At 26.1% G+C, this 25266-nt stretch overlaps 3 protein-coding genes across 7 annotated transcripts in view; 2 read left to right on the top strand and 1 right to left on the bottom strand.

Moving 5' to 3' along the window:
- The first annotated feature begins 1297 nt into the window (after positions 1-1297).
- On the top strand, positions 1298-4541 carry LOC123265814 (nuclear pore glycoprotein p62). Of its 2 annotated transcripts, none has more exons than XM_044729732.1 (4): positions 1298-1384; positions 1508-1616; positions 1695-1937; positions 3482-4541. In XM_044729732.1, exons 2-4 carry the CDS (start codon positions 1571-1573, stop codon positions 4459-4461), a joined length of 1269 nt encoding a protein of 422 aa, XP_044585667.1. In that variant the 5' UTR covers positions 1298-1384; positions 1508-1570; the 3' UTR covers positions 4462-4541. The 2 variants fall into 2 exon arrangements, with proteins under 2 accessions (XP_044585667.1, XP_044585665.1); XM_044729730.1 differs by having other exon boundaries at positions 1505-1616.
- On the bottom strand, positions 4477-11226 carry LOC123265817 (checkpoint protein HUS1). Of its 2 annotated transcripts, none has more exons than XM_044729735.1 (3): positions 10906-11226; positions 6514-6926; positions 4477-4941 (listed from the first exon to the last, which is right to left on the bottom strand). In XM_044729735.1, the coding sequence occupies exons 1-3, from the start codon at positions 10994-10996 to the stop codon at positions 4576-4578; spliced, it is 870 nt and encodes a 289-aa protein (XP_044585670.1). In that variant the 5' UTR covers positions 10997-11226; the 3' UTR covers positions 4477-4575. The 2 variants fall into 2 exon arrangements, with proteins under 2 accessions (XP_044585670.1, XP_044585671.1); XM_044729736.1 differs by lacking the exon at positions 10906-11226 and adding an exon at positions 7009-7238.
- The window catches only part of LOC123265811 (myb protein), a 33903-nt gene continuing 17001 nt past the window's right edge, over positions 8365-25266 (top strand). Inside the window, exon 1 of one of the 3 annotated variants that reach the window (XM_044729727.1) lies at positions 8365-8495. In XM_044729727.1, the coding sequence (XP_044585662.1) occupies positions 8440-8495 (56 nt within the window). In that variant the 5' untranslated portion in view covers positions 8365-8439. Of the gene's footprint in view, positions 8496-20704; positions 20999-25266 lie in introns of those variants that run through there. The other 2 variants (XM_044729728.1, XM_044729726.1) reach the window with 2 other exon arrangements.

Raw genomic sequence — 25266 nt, 5'->3', positions numbered from 1 at the left:
ATATTTTTTTGCCATTATTTATTTGTTATAAAATTTTAAAACTGATCAAATATCTGTTACATTAGCTTTCATAATTAATTTAGCAGGTACTTAATAATTTTAAGGATTTTTGTCACAAATAAGTTATATCAAATAAAATCCGAAAAAAAAAATTGACTAGTAGAAATTTTTAATATTTTAAAATGCAATTTTCAAAAAATACTTTTTTGGAACAGATTTGTTTATTAAAAAAAATTAAAAAATGGTTTAAATGCTTAAGTGACTGCTAACTTTAATGTCATAATAATTATAAAAATAATTCCACGTGTGAAAATTAAAAAATTGACATTTAGATTTTTTAAAAAATTAAAAATGCAATTTTTTAAAAATAATTATTTTGAAGAAATTTGTTACAAAAAATTAAAAAAATTGTCAAGTGACAGCTGAATTTAATGTCATTTAAAAAAAAATTCTTGTAAAAATTTTTAGAAGCATTTTTTTGTTATTTAAAGATTGAAAAAAATGGGTTGCGGTCAACTAGTCAGATCGACAACATTCCAAATTATTAAAACTCTAGAAAATTTAAAATTCCGCTACATTCAAAGTTTATAAAATACATTAGCTTAAATAGAATAACAGACGATAAACAATTTTGTAAATTATAAAACACCGGGTTATCGAATAAAAGTAAATATAAATCTTATATTCCTCAAGAGTTAAAATTAATTTGATTTCGAAAAAGGGTTGTTCCGACGTATATTCATCCGAATTCATCCGAATACTCATCTATCCGAATAATGATTCGGCCGAAAATTACTCATCCAAAAAATTGGAAATTTTTCTTAGATGGTCCACCTTTACAATCATGAAATTTGAGTGTTTTCCATACATGCTTGTAAATTAAAATAAAATTAATTTTTAAAAATTAATTAATTTAAAATTAATTTAAAAAAATTTCTAATCTAATTATAAAATTATTTACATTTTTCGGCTAAATGAGTGTTCGTCTGTTCATTCATTTTGGCGTATAAATTTTCGTTGTTATGTTTTTTAATTTATTGAGACTTTGTGACTTTGAAAGATTCTATTAATATAGCTTTAGATTTTTCTTTATTTAAGATTATATTTTTCGGAATTTTAAAATTTGTAAAATTAATTATTTTAAATTACATTTAATATTTACTTTCTAAGTTCTAGTAATTTGTTAATTCGGAATGTTGTTAGTCTGACTAGTTGACTGCAACCCAAAAAAATGACAGTTGTCAGCTAACTTCAGTTATGTCGATAATATATCCACTGCCACTTACTATATCTTTAAAAAAAACTACCATACTATATTTTATACAATCCATGCTTCAGTAGCGAGTGATCCAAACGTCTGAATTGCGCGGTATAAAAAATCAAGGTAAATAAATTTAATTTTTAATAAATTTCAATGCAATTACTTAAACTATCTCTTTAAAAATAACAATTAATATTTATTCTTGATATCTTAGTAATTAAAATGAAATATCCTTCTTTTTTATAGTTAATTTAAAAACTTTTCCACTGATTGAGGTTATACGCAACAATATCATAACACTTTTCAACAATGAGTTCATTTTTCGATACAACAAAAAATCAAGCCAACCCACCAGGTAAATAAATATTTTTTTTTTTTTTTAATAAAATAAAATAAAAGCATTTATTTTTGTAACAACACTTATTTTTTTTAGCTGGTACATTTTTCGGGGCTGGAGATGCAGGAAGGACATTACAGCCGTTAACAGCAGCGCAACCTCAAGAAAAACCTAATTTTGGCCCGGGAATTACCACATTGACATTTGGCTCAAATCCAGGAACTCAGAGGACCCAGCCGTCAATGGTTCCATCCTCAGTGCCAACATTCAATCCTCCTGCACCAACTTCAAACGTAACTTCTCCTTTTGGGATGACAACAAGTACCCCATTGAATTTAGGTAGATAAATAAGAGTTTTATTTTTATCACATTTATGTGTTTTACAAACCATTAAGGGGCACACCTAGTGAGACAGTTTAAAAAAAAAGCGATTTTTTGGAATTAAAAAAAAAAAAAAACTACTGTATCAATTGTTTCAAAATTTTAAGGGTATATTTATACATATTTTAAGAATACACAGTAAAATTTTTGAAGACAAAAATTAAATATTTTTCGAGTTTCACGCAATCTCCGGCGGCGCTAAAAAAAAGAAAGGTCTTCCACTGCTGCAGTGATTCCGGCTTTCTCCGTGGATAAAAGCAAAAAAAAAAAAACCTCATTGAACTGGAAGATATTGTTTGTACAATGACCCTCGGTCAAAAAAAAATATCAAAAATTAACAAAATGGCGGCGTTTTTAGGAAAAAAAAAGTTGAATTTTACCCAAAACTTTGGTCGTTTTTGGCCTGCCAAAATTCGATTTTTGATCAGATCAAAAAACTGTTAGGTCATTGTGTGGAGGACTATAAACAGAATATGCAGAAAAAAATTTGATAGTGATCGGATCATTTGTCTCCGAGTAATCACTGCAGCAAATTCGAAAAATGCTGTTTCAAGAAAAACGCGTTTAAAGATAAAATGATCCTATTTTTACTGCCGAGCGGCTACTCTAGAAAAATGGCTGTTACTCGAAAACTATTTGAGATATCGATTAAAAATTTTAGTATGTTCTTTTTAAAGGTATAACCTATCGAAATATGAAACAAAAAAAATTCAATTTTTTTAAAATTTCACACTAGGTGTGCCCCTTAACTTTTAAGTTATTTTTTAAATATAGATTTTTTTTGTTTAAAAAAGGTTATTTATTTTGATTGTTAGTCTTTTTACATAATTAAGTAACAAATACCTTATAAAACTTACTTAATAATTTTTTTAATTTAAATATTTTAGTGGTCTTCATATGAAGCATCTTTCTAAAAAACAGTTATATTAAAAATATTATAAACTTGAAAATGCCTGCTATACAGTGACTATAATTTAAATAAGTGAATATGTGATGGAAAAAAAAAGTTAAAAAATAATAAAAACCATCAAAACAGTATCGGGCTTGAGAGGCCGGTAGGGGAGAAGGGAAGAGGGAGGGAAAAGGATTTGGAAAGAAGAGTTAAATATTATAGACATTATATTGACGTTCTAATCAGCAAATTGTCTAACTCCACTTTAGAGAATCTTCTATTTGTACGAAAAAAACAATTAGTTCAAATTATATTATCACTTTAAAAAATCATTTAATATCATTTTTATCTAATAGAGATATAATATTTAGGTTTGAATTCTTCAAACAATTTATAACTGGATTATTGCTACATCAAAATGTTAAAAAATCACCTTCTAAAAAATAAGGAGTTGGACAAATTGCTAATTAGACCGTCGATACATATTTTTCCTTACAAGCTACAAATACAATTCCACTTATTATTATTATTATTATTAAAATATTAGGTATTAGTCTTTGGTAACAAATCAATTTTTTAAAGATTTTTTCTGCCTGTCCATTGAATTTAGGGTCAACTCCAGGATTTACCCTCGGAGACACTGGCACGAGGGTATTTACCTCAACAAGCACTGGCACGACAAGTTCAAGCTCAGCACCAGGGTTTGGATCTCTTTCAACATCTACACCAGCACCAAACGTTTCTCTATCAAATAAACTGACCTTGGGATCAAGTGCTACAACAGGCTTTAATTTACCATCAACAACCAGCTTGCCCGCTGCTACATCAGCTCAACTATCACTACCACTGGGTGCAGCTGTACCAAGTACTACTTCATCTCTGAGCGGATTTTCATTGCCCGGAACAACCTCAGCTGCAGCAGTGGCTCCAAAAACGACCCAAACAACTGGAACAACACAAACCACACTAGGAACAACTACAACTGTAAGTTCCTCGTCGAGTAGCGGGCAATTAGGCGCTATTAATTTCTGCCAGCTAGAAGAATCGATTAATAAGTGGACTTTAGAGTTGGAGGAGCAAGAAAAAGTTTTTATGAATCAAGCGACACAAATTAACGCTTGGGACAAATTACTTATTGCTAATGGAGAAAAAATAGTCACGTTGAATCAACAAGTTGAGAAGGTTAAACTTGAACAACAACAATTAGAGCATGAGCTTGATTATGTTGTAGGACAACAAAAAGAATTACAAGATTGTTTAGTACCTCTTGAAAAAGAACTTGCTAATATTTCAGTTTCTGATCCAGAGCGAGAATATACTTATAGACTTTCGGAAAAATTAGACACTCAGTTGAAACAAATGTCTGAAGATCTTAAAGAAATTATTGAACATCTTAATGAAGCTAATCGCGCTCAAGATTCGAGTGATCCAATTGTTCAAATTGGCAAAATTTTAAATGCACATATGAACAGTTTGCAGTGGATTGATCAACGAACTTCGATTATTGCTCAAAGAATTCAACAAATTGATCAAATGCACCAAAATTTTAGACAAGAGAATGAAAGGAGTTTTAATTTAGCTTACAATTAAAATAATTATATTTTGTAACACACGTCTTCAAGTTTATTGAAATGTTTCTTATAAAAATAAATAATTTTTCTTTTTGTAAATCTAAGACATTATTTATAACATTTTTGAATTGTATTAATCAATTGCTACGGCTGGGATAAAATGATGGACTTTTATATTATCGTCTAAGTTAATGTGTATGTATACTAGCCTCTCATTAATAATGTTACATTTAACTGAATCAGGGTGAATAGCGTCCCAAGTATGGATTGTAAAAAAACGTCTGATGTCAACCGCTGCTGTAACACTATCTCTTTCTGATTCGTCTGCTTTCCATACTTGGAGATTTTGAAAATGCGTCGCAACACTTGCTGCGTCTGTTTCTACTTTTAATACAAGTAATCCGTCGTTGTTTACTATTAATCTCAAGTGAGGAGACATGTTTTTCATCCGTTCAACGAAACTTCTTATGTACTTTAGCTGTGGTAAGTCTATCGATATCTGAAAACATTATTTTTATTATAGTGATATAATTTCGTATTGATATTGACAATAAAAAATTTCTATTTTATTTTTACTAGCAAGCTTGTAAACTAAAAATAAATAAAATTTTGCTTTATTAAATAATGACTTTTATTAAATTGCACTGTATTGTCTTAACTATTGACCTTTTTGAAGATATAAGCTCATCTTGATGTTACACTCATCAAGAGCTTTCATTTGAGTACCCACATGCATTTTTGATATATTTGTCATATATACATATATATAAATATATGAAAAATTGATGTGGGTACTAAAATGAAAGGTCTTGATGAGTGTAACATCGAAGTGAGCTTAGATCTTAATAAATGTCAATAGTTGACAAGATATTTGTTAAATTGCACTGTACTTTCTTAAATATTGACATTTTGAAAGATATAAGCTCATTTTGATGTTACATTCATCAAGAGCTTTCATTTGACTACCCACATGCATTTTTGATATATTTTTCATATATACATATATATAATTTATATATAAATATATGAAAAATTGATGTGGGTACTCAAATGAAAGGTCTTGATGAGTGTAACATCAAGATGAGCTTATATCTTCAAAAAGGTCAATAGTTCATAAGATATTTGTTAAATTGCAATGTAATTTTTTAAATATTGACATTTTTAAAGATATAAGCTCATTTTGACGTTATACTCATCAAGATCTTTCATTTGAGTACCCACATGCATTTTTGATATATTTGTCATATATACATATATATAAATATATAAAAAAAATTGATGTGGGTACTCAAATGAAAGGTCTTGATGAGAGTAACATCGGAGTGAGCTTATATTTGGAAAAATGTCAATAGTTCACAAGATATTTGTTAAATTGCACTGTACTTTCTTAAATATTGACATTTTTAAAGATATAAGCTCACTCCGATGTTACACTCATCAAGAGCTTTCATTTGAGTACCCACATGCATTTTTGATATATTTTTCATATATACATATATATAATATATATAAATATATGAAAAATTGATGAGGGTACTCAAATAAAAGGTGTTGATGAGTGTAACATCGGGATGAGCTTATATCTTTAAAAATGTCAATAGTTCACAAGATAAAAGTTCATTTCTTAATGGTGTATCTAGAGATAGAGCATTTTCGAATGCAGCCTAAATACTTATCATATAAATTGACTATTGGTGAGAATTATATGAAACCTTAGAAAGGTACAAATTAAAATCAAGACCTTTGCAATGACACTAAATTTCAATAAAAAAACCGATTTTATCATATGACTATCCTGAACACAAAATTTTTTTATTTTCTTAATAATATAGATTATAAATCGATAAAAAAAATTTTGGGATATTTGTCTTTCAAAATACAATAAAAAAATTTTAAATTTAAATATTAATTGTTTTATTCCCAGAAATATTTGTAAGTCAAAGAAAAAAACAATTAATTATATTGTGAAATTGAAAATAATCAAGAAATAGTAATAAATAAATTTGTAGTTGCTATTAAATATTCTTAATTGAATAAAAAAATATAACAAATTAAAAAAATTAAATCTTACGTGAAAATCGGGTATAGTTGGTGGTTGATAAACATTCCACTCTTGTTTCGGCAAGATTTTAATCGGTACATCGTGAATACACTGCCAAGAATCCGTCGTAAGTGAAGGCAATTCAATTTCTAATGTCAAACAGGGATGTTGTTTATTTGTAAGTTTCATCTTGACACTTCTGGCAGTTGCTTTCAGTGACATCAAGCTTTTAGCCAGCATTTGTGCATCAAAATCAAACAAAATTTTGTTGTTATTCTCGCCTATGCCCACCATTAAATACTCGTTAAAAAAGTGATACCGCGACAATTCAACCCAGACTGTTGGTGCACGACCGGAATCATCAAGAACAGTGAAACATATTTGATCGTTGGTCAATTCGAGTACACAATGCTTCGCAGTTTTTGAGATAGCTGTTACAATATCTAAACATATAAAATAGAAGCATTATTATTAAATTCTTAATAAATATTAATATTTATTTGACATAAAATAGGTTATATTTACTTGTAAAATCTCGCATTGCTACCGCATCTATCATTTTACAACGAAACCTCATTGTTATTGTTGTTTAACCAAACAAATTATAATTTAATTTCACAATAATTTTATTAATTAAAAAATTTAATGCACTATTTTATTTAAATAATTTTTAAGTTTTAAATTATACTTGACATATTTACATAGATTTGTTTTGTTATGTAGAGGAGCTTTTGGCGGGAATTTAACTTAACCTAACTTAAAATTGTACGATAAAAATTTAGTAGAGAAATAAAAATGAATCATTTTCTGACACTGAAGTTGACAGACATTAAAAATTTTTTTAGAATTTTATAACAATTAAATTATTATTAAAAAAATATAATTAAAAAATTCCAAGTGTGAAAATTAATAAAAATTACAAGTGAAAATTTTTAGAAGCATTTTTTTTTATTGTTATTTATTTTGTTAGAAACATTTTTAAAATTGACAGCTGACGGCTAACTTCAGTATTATATCATTTTCAGTAAAATTACAAGACAAAGCTAATATTTTTTTGTGACATTAAAGTTAGCTTTCACTTGACAAATTTTTTATTTTATTTAACAATTAAATTAACTATAAAAAATTATTTAAAAAAAATTGCATTTTTTATTTTTTTCAATTTCTAGATGTCTATTTTTTTTTGCCATTATTTATTTGTTAACAAAAGTTCTAAAAATGATTAAATATCTTCTAAATTAATTTTCATATTAAAGTTAGCAGTCGATTGACATTTAAAAATTTTTTTTAATTACAAATTTGCTCCAAAAAAATATTTCTAAAAAATTGGATTTTTTATTTTTTTAATTTTCTAAATGTCAATTTTTTTTTCCCATTTTCTTTGAACATAATTTATTTGTTAAAATTATTAAATATCTGCTGAATTAATTTTCATATTTTTTTTTTAATTTACTTATTTATTTATTTGATTTGCTATAGAATTTTATTTACTTTTTTTTTAACTTATTATTTGCTAATAAAATTTGCGGAAATTTATTTTTATTTGCTCGCTACTTTTTTAATAAATTCAAAAATTGAAATTTTTTTATTTTCAAACTAAAAATTCTTTTTTTTTTCAATTTTAAATAAAACTGCGCAATAACTATAAATGGTGAAATTAATCATCAATTTATGTCATAAATTACATTTGACATATGTGCACGTATGTTGACACTTACTGCATAAGCTACTTATGTGTGAACGAATTATTAATGTATATGTTATATTATTGTCTTTTAGTGTCAGTAATATTCATAATCAATTATTTTATTATGAAGGAAGTCAATTACTAATTTCAAGGTATTCGAAATGATTTTGAATTAAAATTTTTGTATTGTTAAACTGCAACAATTACAGAATATAACCGTTTATTTTTACCAAGTGAGCAATAATGCGCAATTGAAATTATACTGAGTAATGGCCAAATCACATAATTTTCTAGCAATCAATTCTGCAAACCCATCTTTGTTCAAGTAAGTTTTAAGAATTTTGGTATTTTTTTAATTTACGCTAAAAATAGTGAGTAAATATTTAAATTTAAAAATTAATGACATTAAAGTTAGCAGTCACTTGACAATTTTTTAATTTTTTTTTAACGAAAAAATTTATTCTAAAGAATTATTTTTAAAAAATTGCATTTTTAATTTATTAAAATTTCTACAAATCCATTTTTTTAATAATTTTTTTTTGCCATAATTTATTTATTAAAGAAAATTTTAAAAATTGTGAAATGACAGCTAAATTTAATGTCATTAAAAATTAATAAAGGGGTTAGAACTATATAAGTTTGTGACTAAAAGACATTTTTTCAAGCTATAACTAGTTTTAAACTCAGAAAATGTTTTTCTTAAATTTTGAAAAAATTAAAAAAAAAACTTTTTTTATTTCTACTTGTTCTGTTTTAAACCTTTTAAAAACAATTTGGTTGTAAAATTCTAAAAGAATTCAAAACAAATATTTAATCTTACGTTCGAAAATGAATTGTAATAATAAATGCGTTTTGTTTCTAATTTTATAGCTTATAATAAATGTTAAATTTCTTAAAATATTAAATATTAGATTCCTTATAATTTAAGGAATTTCATTCGAAAATTAATAATTACATAGTTATAAATTACAATTCTAATTATAATTTTTTTATCTTAATTTGAATTTGTGCCTTTTGAAAATTTCATATCATTTTTACCGATAATAAATTTACTATAATAAGTATTTAGGCTGCATTCAAAAATGCTCTATTTCTAGGTACATAATTAAGAAATGACCTTGTATCTTGTGAACTATTGACATTTTGAAAGATATAAGCTCACTCCGTCAATACACTCATCAATACCTTTCATTTAAGTAGCCACATCAATTTTTCATATATTTATATATATTATATATATGTATATATGAAAAATATATTAAAAATGCATGTGGGTACTCAAATGAAAGCTCTTGATGAGAGTAACATCAGGATGAGCTTATATCTTTAATAAAGTCAATATTTAAAAAAGTACAGTGCAATTTAACATAATTAAGAAATTACCTTGTATCGTGTGAAGTATTGACATTTTTAAAGCTATAAGTTCATCCTGATGTTACACTCATCAAGACCTTTCATTTGAGTACCCACATCAATTTTTCATATATTTATATATATTATATATATGTATATATGAAAAATATATCAAAAATGTATGTGGGTACTTAAATGAAAGCTCTTGATGAGTGTAACATCGGGATGAGCTTATATCTTTAATAAAGTCAATATTTAAAAAAGTACAGTGCAATTTAACATAATTAAGAAATTACCTTGTATCGTGTGAAGTATTGACATTTTTAAAGCTATAAGCTTATCCTGATGTTACACTCATCAAGACCTTTCATTTGAGTGCCCACATCAATTTTTCATATATTTATATATATTATATAATATATGTATATATGAAAAATATATCAAAAATGTATGTGGGTACTCAAATGAAAGCTCTTGATGAGTGTAACATGGGGATGAGCTTATATCTTTAAAAACGTCAATATTTAAGAAAATATAGTGCAATTTAACAAAAGTCATTGTTTAATAAAGCAAAATTTTAATTTTTTTTAGTTCACAAGTCCCGGCAGTCACATAGTGACTGCAAGGTTGTTAGTAATAATTATTTGAGGAGTAACAAATTCAAAGCGATTTACATATTTTTACTAATTAATATTTTATAATTCACAATTATAACATTAGAGATAACAAAATTCTTACTATTCGGTAGTTCCATTTAAGAAATATATTAGACCTAAGAAAAAAATTTTTAAAAAATAGCATTTATAATTCTTTTTTTATTCATGAATCTAATTTTTTTAGAAATTATCCTTATAACCTTTTGTTTCTTAAAAATCATCAGGTTTTTAATGACCATCTTGTACTTTACAGAAAAGTACCGAAGATCTGTTGTAAAAAACCCCAAGTAACATAATTGTATTTAGCGATTATAAATAAAAAATTATTTATAAATAGTAATCTAAAAAATTCAAGCTGTAGCTCCTTCGAACGTACTGTAATTAACTAAACAAATGAAAAGTGAAATTTTCCTCTAGAATTCTGCAAAAAAAAATTTTTTTCGTCTTGATATATTATTAAAATAAAATAGAAAGTGACAGTAAGGTATTTAGCCGTGTTAGGTATCTCCAGGTAGCTCTCGATACCGACATATTCTACGGGTGTACCGGCTGTTTAAATTTTTTTTCTTTTTTTTTTCACATCGTTTCTCTTGCTCGGCGTTGTATTGAGCGCCTAGATGAAACAGGTGGCAAGGCACGTGGCATGCGATGAATGCACACCAGCCTTCACTTCAGTTCTTTCCATTTCCATATTATATAGAAAACATCATATCTTAAACTATTTACTTGGATACTCCATTCTGGAAAGTATTGATGGATGCATCGGTCGGCTCTGACTGTACTTTGGTAGTCTGTCGAGTAGATCACGCATCATCATTCATTCATTCTAGATAAGTATAATAAAAGAGAGGGAGTTGACGGTGAAAAACCTTGGAAAATAGTGCAGGATGAGGATGGCGCGTGCATATCCGAGCAGCTGTGTCACACAAATGCTGTAAATGTCTGGGTATACATAAGTAAACTTTACCAAAGAAATTTCTGTCTGGTTCATTCTTTTATTTCGAGCCATCTTGCATCACTAAGGGATAAACCAGCTAAAAAAATTTAAGATTATATATATTACTACTAGCTGTTACTCGCCCGCTCCGCTGGGCGCTTTATAGAATTGCATTTTTAGATCTCGACTTGAAATTTAATTGGAGTATTGGTTTGACTTGCACGGATTCCCAATTCTATCGAATTGGCATCCACCTTTTATCCATGTAATTATTCTAGCTAATATTCATTGTAACTTTCAATGTCCAATCATTATAACATTCCCGCGTTTTTCTTACAAAAATGAATAATAATTGATATGAAAAAAAAAAATTGTAATAAGCATTGAAAGTTTCAGTTAAAGAAATTGCAGGCCTCATAAGTGAAGAAATCTGCCTAGTATATAAACATAACCAATAGAATTAAAAAATTTATTTTAAACAAACGACAATAGAATAGAATAAATTTAGTTACAATAAAAATTCATTACTTCTAAGTCAAAATATATAGGTTCCGGATAAGTAATCACCACCATATCATATACTAAAACCTTCTTCGAAACACGCTGAATCTTATGGTATAAGTATTATTCCAATCGGTTCAGTAGTTTTCGCAGTATAACCGGACAAAAAAAAACCGGCTCTCTATTTATTAGTATAGATGTTTATATAATTTATATTCTTAAAAAAGAATGAATACTTATTTATATTAATTATTATGTTTTCGAGAAACCTGGCTTATTTTTCAGTGTATGTATCTGATGTCCCGGCAAAAAGTAGCATCAGGACGTATAGAATAACCCAAAGATGGTTCAACTTTCCTTAACAAGAATATCAGGGCCAGGGCAACCCTATCTATCTTAAATCTCACGCATATAAAATGTCCAAATTTTTTATTATTATTTGCTTTAGCAAATGTATTTATACATATTGTCATTGTTATTATTTTTGTCGCTGAAATTTCGGTACTAATGTTTAAGCCGAAGGCTATAACGCTCCAGAAATAAGATCGAAAAATGTAAAATTTTTTTATTATCTATTATATTATTAAGAGAATGAACAAAATTTTATGCCGAGTGTATTTATATGATAAAATAGGTTTTTATGGTTAAATTTGGTATCATTAGAAAGGTCTTGACCTAGAGTTGTGCCTTTTCAAGGTTTCATATCATTCTCACCAATAGTCAATTTATGATGATAAGTATTTAGACTGCATTTTTAAATGCTTTGTCTCTAGATACATAATTAAGAAATTACCTTGTATTTTGTCAACTATTGACATTTTTAAAGATATAAGCTCATTTCGATGTTACACTCATCGAGACCTTTCATTTGAGTACCCACATCAATTTTTCATATATATATATATATATGAAAAATATATCAAAATCCATGTGGGTACTCAAATGAAAGCTCTTGATGAGTGTAACATCGGGATGAGCTTATATCTTTAAAAATGTCAATAGTTAAGAAAGTACAGTGTAGTTTAATTAAGAAACAACCTTGTATCTTATGAACTATTGACATTTTAAAAATATAAGCTCATTCCGATGTTACACTCATCGAGACCTTTTATTTGAGTACCCACATCAATTTTTCATATATTTATATATATATATATGAAAAATATATCAAAAATGTATATGGGTACTCAAATGAAAGCTCTTGATGAGTGTAACATCAAGATGAGCTTATATCTTTAAAAATGTCAAGAAAGTACAGTGCAGTTCAACATAATTAAGAAACGACCTTGTATCTTGTAAACTATTGACATTTTTAAAAATATAAGTTTATCCCGATTTTACACTCATCGAGACCTTTCGTTTGAGTACCCACATCAATTTTTTATATATTTATATATATTATATATATGTATATATGAAAAATATATCAAAATGCATGTGGGTACTCAAATAAAAGCTCTTGATGAGTGTAACATCGGGATGAGCTTATATCTTTAAAAATGTCAATAGTTAAGAAAATACAGTGCAGTTTAACGTAATTAAGAAACGACCTTGTATCTTGTAAACTATTGACATTTTTAAAAATATAACTTCATCCCGATGTTACACTCATCGAGTCCTTTCGTTTGAGTACCCACATCAATTTTTTATATATTTATATATATTATATATATATGTATATATGAAAAATATATCAAAATGCATGTGGGTACTCAAATAAAAGCTCTTGATGAGTGTAACATCGGGATGAGCTTATATCTTTAAAAATGTCAATAGTTAAGAAAATACAGTGCAGTTTAACGTAATTAAGAAACGACCTTATATCTTGTGAACTATTGACATTTTTAAAAATATAAGCTCATCCCGATGTTACACTCATTGAGACCTTTCATTTGAGTACCCACATCTATTTTTCATATATTTATATATATTATATATATGTATATATGAAAAATATATAAAAAATGCATGTGGGTACTCAAATGAAAGCTCTTGATGAGTGTAACATCGGGATGAGCTTATATCTTTCAAAATGTCAATAGTTAAAAAATAACAGGGCAAATTAACCAAAGTCATTATTTAATAAAGCAAAATTTTATTTATTTATAGTTCACAAGTCACGGCAGTTACATAGTGACTGCAAGATTACTAGTTAATTATTATTTTGATTGCCAAAGTTACCATTTTTTATATTTTTTAAATTGCTGAATTAGTGATTGAACTTAAATTGAACAATGCATTTGTTTTCACTTATTGAAAGCAAATATCATCTTTGAAGAAATTCGGAAATCGTACCAAGCCAAGAATTAAACTTGGATCTTCTTATTACATTGTTTCCATTAAATAAAACTAAATAATTAAGCAAAAATTGAAAAGTTTCCTTCCAAAATTTGTAAAATTAACTAATTATATTCTATTGTTAATCAATTATAAATTTGATTTGACTCTACTCCAAAAATTTAAATTTATTAGAAAGCAATTATGTTCCAACATTGATTGGACTATGGTGTTATGCGATAGTGGTATAAAATTTGCGTTTATTAACTCGTCAATCTAACGTTTCTCAACTTATCAATATTAAATTGCCCCTTGTGAGATACAAATAGTGACGTCAGGGCCCGATCCCGCATAGCAACCGAGAGCAGGACGGAAGGACAAGCTGTTATATTAAGCTGGTTCCCGCTCATACATGTATATTATGTATTATGTGTTCGAATAAAGGGACCCCGAGTTTTCGTGTTATGTTATTGTATGTACCACTAGATACTCGTGATATGATAACGATTAAGAGCTTGAGATGGTACTTGTCAGTCAATGAGCTACCAGCTGCAGAATGCAGTTTTACATGGAACGACCATCTAGCACTCTATAGAGCTTTAAAATGAAATCTCGAGTCCGGATATAGCTTCTTTAAGGGTGAAATATACAATAAATATTTTAACGAGAAAAAAACTATTGCTAAAATTTTTTACAATACTTACATAATTATTTTTTTCTAATTTATCGCTGAAAAAATATTTTATTTCATTTAATTTATGGATTTATTGTTAATGATTAAATTATAAATTTTTGTAGCTTCATATCTTCATTTTGGAGTATTTAATTTATTTTTAATCTAAAAATTGAATAAATTTTCATTGAAATTAGTTAAAAATAATATTAAACCACAAGTACTTATTTTTCGATACAATACACTAAAGTCGTCTTTATTTTTCGTGTGGCGTTTGTAACGGCATACAGAAATTCCACACAGTTGTCAGTCTCTTTTGCTCTTAACATTTAACGCCTACCTTTATTCTTTTTTACTGTTTCGTATAATATAATGTAAGCATACCCGAGCAGCGGCTTTCGTCGATTCGCGTCTCTTCCCTGAAAGATTTTATTCTCTGTTAGTTTTTTCTTGAGATTATAGTAAACTACGTTAAATAATGTGTTTATTTTGTAAGCTGGTTAAATAACGTTTAAATATTAATGATCGGTAAAATCCCCTACAAATTTAACTTATTCTTCCGCTTAACTTTTTATTTTTATTTACAGAGATGACGAATTTTAGATAAACTAAGACACTATCTATAAAATTTTTATAATAGATATTTTAAAAAAGAAAATTTTAAAGACAAAAATTTTTTTGGAGCAAGAAATTTTCTTCGCTCAAGAAACTTTTTCATTAAAAAAATTTTCAATCTTTAATATTTTTTTGAACCAAGAAAATTTACACTCCAAAATTTTTTTATTTTAAAATAATTAATATTTAAATATCTATGTATGCAATTATACTTGGTGGTTTCATTTAGCCTCAATAATTGCTTGTAAAATGGGACATCTGCTTCAAGTTCTTGAGTCATAAACAGGGTACACGTATGTACATATGTACTTACTTTATTTCTTTGCCCTTAATGAATTTATAATTTATCCTTTATACAGTTTTTATTCACATTTTATTTTATTAAATCCTGTGAAAAATTTTATTATAAAATAAAATAATAAAAAACTAAAACAATTGTAAAATAAAAAAGAATTTTTCAATGTAATTAATTTTTTAAAACAAGTAAAAATTGTCAGTAAGACGCTAAAAATTTTTATAACAAAATTTTGTCAACAGTATGTATATTAATAATAATTGTTTGTTTTAGTGAATTAATCGGTAAATAAGCTCCCCTTTAGATAATTTTTATAATAGTCTACATATTATTAACTTAAAGCTAAATATTATGTTTAAAGTAAAATGTGTAATATTACATATTCACTAATTGCTTGTTTGCATTAAGAATTAAATTACTTGTTAATTCTAAGTATTGTTTGTCATACTTATAGATATTTTTAATCTTACAAGATTTAAATGAGTAAATAAAATTAGATTTAAAAATATTTTTTTGAAAGTTCAAAAATTTGCTTGGTAAATTTTTTTTCAATTTAAACTCCAAAATTCCGAAAGAATTCTTACCATCCAGTACATAAAAAAAAAGTTGATACGATTTAAAAAGTTTTGTATAATTTCAAAAGATTTTTTTTTCCTTTCCTGGGAAATTAAAATACAATTAAAATTTCTCAAATAAATCAATAATACAATTCATTTTTTATGCAAAATATCAAAAAATCATTTTTAAATATTAATAAATTATTCTTTACTTTTTCGAATTAATTAATTAAAAAATCAATATTATAGAAAACATATATTTTACTTTTTACTTTTTTTTGGCTTAAAAAATTTTTTTAACTTTTTTTAAATATATCTTCAAACTACTCTTTCAACCCATAATTAATCCCTTCATCATATTAATCCAGAATTACTAAGAAATAGAGTTGTAGACTGAAAAAAAAACGTATTGCAAACGCTATTAGTACATGGCAACTATTAACAGAAACGTTAACGAAGAATTTATATGATTATAAATAAATACTTGGCAGTGTCAACTATTCAACTGAAACGTCGTGTAAGGAGCTAGTACATGAAAAATTAAAAAAAGAGCACTGCTATGAACATAGCTTAGAAATAAAAATAAACAAACTCCAAAAAATGAAGCTAATTTAAATAATCTACTTTAGAGCCGTATTATTCCGCAAGTGAGACTAAAAACCCTTGGAGGCTAATTTTTTTTTACTAATTTCATCTAAAAATAGTATTTTAATAATAGCACGGTTGTTTTCCATCTGTTTTAGACCAATGCAGCTTAGTTTTTATTCTTATTTATTTATTTATTGCCTTTATTTAAACCCAACTGCCCAAAGGGCCAATAATAGGGTTACTCAATTAGTACATGGTTGGAGATTGAGACAGAGTTTGAGTACATAAATATAAAATACGATTGATTATATGTAAACCAGAGTTTCTATACTTAAATACTATAAATTAATAAAGTTAATTAATAACTAGAAAGAAGAAATGATTTAAGGCTAAACTGAAAAAAAAAAAAATCTTGACTGGTGGGTAAATTTTCTTGGTTCAAAAAAATATTAAGGAAAGCCAAGAAAATTTCTTCTTGCTCCAAAATAACTTTTGTCTTCCTTAAAATTTTCTTGGTGCAAGAAGTTTTTTCTTCTGTGAATGTGTAATGAGTTACATTTAAATAAACATTTTTTTTGTTATTAACTTGAACCTTAAATTGCATAAATTAAATATTTTATTGAGGGTTTAAATATTAAAGCGCATTACGCAAAGTTATTAGAAGAATTGATATAATAGTGCCCGGAGTATATACTTATTACTCACTATTTTTATTTTAATCAACCGATCGTTAAATTGTATTATATATATTATATAAAACGTAATACTTAGGACCAAGGCATGTATAATAGATACCCGGTAGGGTATAATAGATAAAAATTGAACAATTTGCTGGCATGCATATAGCATGGGGTGAAGAGTGAGTTCTAGTCAGCACATGGTGCACTTGCATATACCATTCGTCACTCTCTAGTACAAAAGTTAGCCAACATTTTTAATTTTTTGATTTTCTTTCAATAATTAAATTAGAACAAAAAAATATTTTTTTTAAATTGCACTTACAGAGTTTCAAGTTTTTTTTTTTTTTACAAATAAAAATTTTTTTTTTACTTTTTTGTAATGAATTTTTCAATAAAAAAAAATTCTAAAATTTTTTAAATGGCTAATTTTTTATGAAAATTAAATTAGTCTACATTTGAAAATTTTAGTAACTTAATTTATTAAAAAATTATTTCAAAAAAATTTCACATGTAGAAAATTCCAAAAATTATCCATGCAATTTAAAAAAAATTTTTATAGTTATAATTTAATTAATAAACAAAAGTCAAAAATTGTTGAACGTCGGCTAATTTATGAAAATAAAGTTAGCCGAAATCTAAAAATTTTTATTATTAAAAAACTATTACAAAAAAATAAAAAAAAATTTTTTCATTTGTTAAAAACTTCAAAAACTATAGGTGCAATTTTTTAAAAATATTTTTTAGTTATAATTTAATAAATTAAGTAAAATAAAAAAATAAAAAATGTCAGCTAACTATAATACTAAAGTTAGCCAAAGTTTTTAATTTTTTGATTTTTTTTTAATAATTAAATTAGAACAAAAAATATTTTTTTAAAATTGCACTTACAGTTTTTAAAGTGTTTTACAAATGAAAATTTTTTTTAATTTTTTTACTAAAAAAAATCTTACAAATTTTTAAATGTCGGCTAACTTTATTATTATGGCTAATTTTACTATCGTTAATTTTCCCAATTAAATGGCATACATATATAAATTCCCTGTACTCTAGTTTTCTATGTACTACTTATAGGTACCTAGCCCTTAGCTTGTAAACACATACTTGGAAATTATATTCTTCACCTCTACTTACTCTTACTCGGCGGGCTCAACGCATTGCGCGCCAAGTATCCCTCCAGAACTTCGTTGAATTTCGGGCTTTTTCGGGATGGTGCTTAACAACACAAGCAAAGTTTAAAGCCTCATTGCATCTCTCTTCTCCATGTTTAGTTATCTCGAGTTTACTCTGAAATATTTAAATATTCGTGTCTTCTTTCATCCACTTTGACCATTCATGTTGATACCGGTCCGTACCTAGTGTAGAGTCTAGTTGTCATGTTTCTTTGTTACTCTCTTTCTCAGTTCTCTCAACGCCGCGGTTGGTCGAGTCTCACTGTGTAATATACCCTGGTGATGTGGTGATCCCCACTACGAACTAAGACTTATAATAAAACTCTGGTACGGTCTTTTTACCTTTTTTTTTCCACAAACAAAAGTTACATAAATGTTAATACAGGTTAAAAAATACAATAAAAAAACTGTAACATAATTATAATAAATAAAAATAATACTATAAATCTGAATTGAATAAATGTCTTCATAATGTCTGTCAATTTAAAAAAATAATAATAATTATTAAGTTTTTAGATGGGTTTTTTTCCCTGATGACTGGTTTTAATTTATTTATAGTTTGCGATATTTTGCCTGTTATCCTTACAGGCATCATCAGACATTTATTCAATTAATATTTAATACAATTATTTTACATATATCCAACGTCGACTGCAATTTTTACAATTTTTTACAATTAATATTCTAAATTTTTACATAGTTTTAAAAAAAAACATTGTTATTTTTTATATAAAAAAACTTACTTGATAAGATGATTACATTTTAAACCTCAATAATAGTTTTTAGATTATTAATGTTTTTGGTTTTTTCTTTTTCTTTTTCGACATTTTATTATCAAATTTTTTTACTCAATTGACTATGTATTTATATTAAAAATTTTTTTTAATTGACAGACATTCAGAAGACATTTATTCAATTCAGAAAAATAATTGTATAATAAATAATATTAATTTTATCTTAGCTAGCTATAATAAATAGATCTCGCTAAGAGACATATTGGAGATTGCACTATTTAGTGTCAGAAACATAAATAATTTTAACATTCTTAGTTAAGCCACACTGATAAAAGGATTTGTTTATAGTTAAAAATATTTGTTAATATTTAACAAATCATTTATTAGAGACCACTTTTTAGTCCTTAACAAATATTTCTTAGTATTTAAAAAGATTTATTAATATTTAATAAATGAATATCAGATTTATTAAATACAAACAAATCATTTTAAATACTAAGAAATATTTGTTTGATACTAAAAAATGGTCTCTAATAAATGATTTGTTAACTATTAACAAATATTTTTTTAATACAAATAAATCCTTCTATCAGTGCATATAATTTTAGAGATGCAAAAAGTTGTGAATATAAAAGCATCTAAATATGGTCTTTTTACATGATTTTAAAGTTAGCAGTCATTAGAGAATTTTTCAATTTTTTTTAACAAATAAATTTGTTCGAAAAAATAATTTCTAAAAAATTGCATTTTTTATTTTTTTAAATTTCTACATGTCAATTTTTTTCTAATTTTTTTTTGCCATAATTTATTTGTTAAAAAAAAATTAAAAAATTTTTGAATATCTGCTAAATTTATTTTCATTCTTTTTACCCGTACCCGCTATAATAATACTTACTCTATAGTCTCCATTAGAGTCCAGATCTCAAATAAAACAGCAACAGAATGTAGCGCTGTACTGGTGCTGCCCTCATCGGACGTGAAAACTCAATACCTCGAACGGTGCTGTCGCTGTAAAACTTTATTAGTCGAGAACGGGCAAGCGGCTGCCACTAGCCACTGTACGGGCGTGGGTTCGATAAATATTTAGCCCTCGAAAAATTCCCTCCAAAACACATCAATATGGAGGCTCCCAGTAAATTAACGTGGTGACTTTTATAGTTTATTTTTATTTGTTCTATTTCAATCTTTATTTATTAAATTTTTGAAACATTTATCAATTTTAACAATAAAAAAATTTATTGTTGAGTTTATTAAAAAATAAAGAGCTGATTAGTGCGCAAGCTCAGTGTACTGAACAAAGATAATACGCAAACGCGTATTAAAAGACCGTTTCAGACGCTGACGAGGCCAACAATCGATACCGTCACTTTGTTGTTGTCACTTATGTAAAATATTTTACACTACATTCAGTCGTTATTATTTTAGTTTTTTTTTATATTATTATAAAAGTAATTATTATAATTATTTTGCAGTTTTTTAAATAAAGTGTATCGACAGTGAATTTTATGGAAAGATAAATTAACAATGAATATAAGTTATACAATTGTTGAATGTACTTGTTTTTAAACAAGTGTTTTTATTATTTTTGTCATGGATATCGTGTAGATATACTACAAACTGCAAATACCGAGCTTCTGGATAATTCAACTTTATTAGTGTATTTTTAAAAGTGTTATTTTAACACTATTTGTTGATTAAATAATGCAGCGACTACCCGAATTACTTGTACCAGCTAAGTCAGTCGATATTGCTACTTATCACTCGACATTTTATTCTCCACCTCCCACCGAAGCGTAAGTTTTTTTTATGATATTAAAGCTAGCAGTCTTTTATTAATTAAATTAAGACTAAAATAATATTTTTTAAAAATTGCACGTGTAATTTTTCAAACTTTCTGTGTGTGAAATTTTTTCTTTTAGTTTTTTTTTAAATAATTTTTCAATGAAACAAACTATAAAAATTTTTGAGATGTCGGCTAATTTAATTTTTATAAGTTAGCCGACAATTTTAATTTTTTGATTTTTTTTTAATAATTAAATTAGAACAAAAAAATATTTTTAAAAAAATGCACTTAAAGTTTTTTACAAGTGCAATTTTTTTTTAAATTTTATTTGTAATCATTTTTTCAATAAAAAAAATTCTAAAAATTTTTAAATTTCGACTAACTTGATTTTCAATAATTTTCATAGTCATAACCATTTTTCAATTTTTTCTAAGAAATGGATTTTTTCCAAAAAATTATTTTTAAAAAATTGCATTTTTTATTTTTTTAAATTTCTACATTTCAATTTTTTTCTGCCATTATTTATTTGTTAACAAAAGTTCTAAAAGTTATTAAATATCTTCTAAATTAATTTTCATATTAAAGTTAGCAGTCGATTGACATTTAAAAATTTTTTTTAATAACAAATTTGCTCCAAAAAAATATTTCTAAATGTTAAAAAAGTTCTTAAAATTATTAATTAATTTTCATAGTTTTTTTTTCTTTTTTTAAACCATTTGAGTGTATGAAAATTATAATAATAAAGTTAGCCGACATTTTTGCTTAATTTATTAAATTATAACTAAAAAATATTTTTAAAAAATTGCACTTATAGTTTTTGAAGTTTTTAACAAGTGAAAAAATTTTTTGTAATAATTCTTTAATAAAAAAAATTTTTAGAATTTTTTTTTATTGAAAAAGTTTAAAAAAAAAATTCATTTGTAAAAAACTTGAAAAACTGTAAATGCATTTTTTTAAATATTTTTTTTGTTCTAATTTAATTATTGAAAAAAAATTAAAAACTTTTTTGAGTATTTAGATTTAATGATATTAAATATTTGGAATTTTAATATTTGATTTAATTTTACTGCAGAATCTAAATAGGTGGTATTTAAATGTCGGCCATATGTCATTTTGTAATGTTTGTATCTGTTAGCAGGAACGTTATATTATTTACGATTACGTTATGATTGTAAGAAATTTTTTTAGAAAGAAATATAATAGGGAAGATATCAATTGATTAAGAAGTATTTTTTAATCAAATTAGATAAACAGGAAAAAAATTCTGTACTTTTATAAAGTGCATTTTTAAATGCACTAATTTTATATTATTTCTTCTAGCTAAATATAACTACATATAGTTAGAGTATATTAAAAAATTTACATAGTTTAATAATTTTATAAATATCAAAACTATTTACTGATTAATTGAAGCTATGAAAAAGTTGGTAAAAATAATAAATACTCATGTTTTATTCAATAACATAGTGTGTGTATATTTAACTGCGTCTGCGTATGTCTACAACCTTATCTACTCAGGCATGTATAAGTATATTATATTCCCACAGATTACTGTTCTAATTGCGAGAATAAATTTTAAGTTTTGCATTACTAAATTAAAATATATATTTTTTTTCAGTCAATTTATTTAACAGCCTGTTCTTACGATTACTGCTTTATATTTCTCTTCTAGACAAAGAAAGAATTTTGAAAAAAAAAAAAAAACGCTCTGCTACGTAATAGATTTTTTAATTATCTATTTCGTAGCAAAGATTTTTTTTCGAAATTCTCATTTGTTTAAAAGAAACACATAAAACTGGACTGAAAAAAAAAATTTTTCTTCAGAAAAAAATTTCTTGGCTCAAGAATCGTTTAAAATAAATTTTGGTTTTTTGACAAAAGAATCTAAATATCTATCATTATAATAAAATATTAGCATTAATTTTGATTAATAAACAAACAGGTTCACTTGAATTAAACAAAAAATAATTTGATTAATTTGATAAATTCTTGAGACAAGAAAATATATTCTTGAAAATTATTAAGAATATATATTCTTGTGACAAGAAAATTTTCTCAAGAGTAGTACTCTTTTTTCTCAGTGTGCAATATCTTTATAGTCATGAGTGCAACAAGGATATGTAGTACCGTTTCTTGCAGTGAGTGCGATGCGAGAAAAAAAGGGGATCGGTTGTTGAAAGTATAATTTAAAAAATTATTTTAAGCCACATTGAAAAAAACTTACTTAAAATGATTTGAAATTTGAACTATTATTGTTGACATCTACATAAAAAATTTTTTGTTATTAATTTGTTTATATTAATTGCTTGAGTACTAATTTACATCAACCGGAAGAAAGAAACTGATACTAGAGGATGCGGTGTTATCAGAGAGCCAGTGTTTTGCTATCGACCCATTCAACACTCCATTTATCACTTGAAATTATAATCTTGCTGTTTGAAGATATTTGTCTTGGAGGTCATTTGAAACATTCTCAAAAATCCGTCCTTCAACAAAAAAAATTACTAAGACTGCCATGCGGTACAAAATGGAGAAGATTTATGGATAGAGGCTGGATCGAAGATTATTTTTGAAAGAGTGAATCTTCGAAATCTTTATTTTTTCTTCAAGTAAAGTGGGTCTTACTTCATTCATTTCTTTCAGAACCTAAATTTTTCTTACTGGGAAACTTTAGAGTTCTTTCTCAGTATCTTCTCTCAAAAGAATCCCAAGGAAGCGTATCGTCAATCCGGTTTGGCAACAAACTTTTTTTTTTCGTTCTCTCTCGATCATCTGTCAAAATTTAAAAGCAAATTCACGATGGTTAATACTGAGGTATTGATTTAAAAAAATTTTTTCTAAAGAGCCAACACTTGAATGAAATTTTTTAAAAGTCACACTGCCAACTGAACCACTGTTAACTAATTTGAATTTAAAATTAACATATTTTTGCGAAACTATGGATACAAGATAACAGAATTTATTTTTATATGTTTAAAAAAATTAGGTATGCTAATAGTAATACTGATATTAATTTGAAAAGTTGTATTTAAATTAATGCACAAATGTCGTTATGGGCGAAAAATCAAGAAGATCTATTGCAATTTTAGAAGAAATAAAATTATTTAAATCAAATTACGGACAGAAGAAACTTTAACAATAATTCTAGACGAAATCTAGACAGAAAAATGTCTTCAGAGTTAATGGAGATATTCACAGATTGATGGGTTGCATATCTTGGGAAAAGTTTCTAAACAGAAAAAAAGGTTCACTTGAGCCAAGAAAATATTTTTCTTCCTAATTATTTTCTTGAGCGAAAAAAAAATTTTCTTTGACACAAGAAATTTCACTTATTCCAACAAAATTAACGCTCTTGCTTTAAGAAATTCGTATCTTGATCCAAGAAAATTTATTTAAGTCAAGAAAATCTTGTTTTGAGAAAATTCAGCCTTGAGCTCCAAAAAATTTAGTTCTTGATAGAAGTAAATTTTCTTGTCTTGAGAAAATTTCTCTCTTGCTCCAAAAAATTAAATGTCTCAATAGAAATAAATTTTCATTAATATTTTTATTGATTAACATGTCAAATGGGAAGATCAAATAATATTTCATCATTTTTTTTCATCCAATATGTATAATTGCTCGCTAAAATAATATAAAATGGGTATCAAATATTCAAGAGAAAAATTTTCTCAAGGTGAGAAGTAGGTGTCGCTGCTTCCCTAAAGTATCTAAAAAGCTTGATCAAATATAAAAATATAATGTATCAAATATTTATGATACTTTGAATTGAGAAAAAATGACCCACCAAGAATAGAATTTCTCGAAAAATTTTTCTTCGTCCAACACAACTTCGCTCTTTCCTCAAGCCCCCGAAAATTTTCTTCAGCCAAGATAAAGAACTTTGTTTTCCAGTCAAGAAATTTTTTTTTCTGTGTAAACAATTTTTCTCCCATTGAAAGTACATCCATAAATGTGATCGAGTACATCTGCTCCCTGGATGACATTTAGAAGCGGATATTATTTTAAATTTTCCGGCATACCTTATCGTCCTGCTATAATAACACAGGATATATAATATATATCTACGCGGGAATTAGATGAGTTCGATGAGTAAAAATGACTAGAGGCGTGGTTAAAAGAAACACGTGCATGGTCATCAGAATAAACAGTTGTGAGTATTTATTTGCAGTATAGAATATTCCCACGGCAGAATTAAAGATTCACACGGAAAATAGGATCTTACACACTTGTCATGGGAACGAACACAAAGTAAAAGGGCAAAAGTCCACACAAGTGGGG

This window comes from Cotesia glomerata, linkage group LG5 (genome assembly GCF_020080835.1).
Source record: "Cotesia glomerata isolate CgM1 linkage group LG5, MPM_Cglom_v2.3, whole genome shotgun sequence".
Classification (NCBI taxonomy): Eukaryota; Metazoa; Arthropoda; class Insecta; order Hymenoptera; family Braconidae; genus Cotesia; species Cotesia glomerata.
This window is presented reverse-complemented; position numbering and strand designations above follow the sequence as displayed.

What these genes read in the sequence shown, in the direction of transcription:
- LOC123265814 (XM_044729732.1), top strand. Translation starts at nt 1,571, where the DNA reads ATGAGTTCATTTTTCGATACAACAAAAAATCAAGCCAACCCACCAG. An exon ending in AAATCAAGCCAACCCACCAG is followed by an intron (nt 1,617 to 1,694) that starts GTAAATAAATAT and finishes TATTTTTTTTAG; the next exon opens with CTGGTACATTTTTCGGGGCT. An exon ending in AAGTACCCCATTGAATTTAG is followed by an intron (nt 1,938 to 3,481) that starts GTAGATAAATAA and finishes CATTGAATTTAG; the next exon opens with GGTCAACTCCAGGATTTACC.
- LOC123265817 (XM_044729735.1), bottom strand. Translation starts at nt 10,996, where the DNA reads ATGATGATGCGTGATCTACTCGACAGACTACCAAAGTACAGTCAGAGC. An exon ending in TTCCAGAATGGAGTATCCAA is followed by an intron (nt 6,927 to 10,905) that starts GTAAATAGTTTA and finishes TTATATGTTTAG; the next exon opens with ATATTGTAACAGCTATCTCA. An exon ending in CAACTATACCCGATTTTCAC is followed by an intron (nt 4,942 to 6,513) that starts GTAAGATTTAAT and finishes TAATGTTTTCAG; the next exon opens with ATATCGATAGACTTACCACA.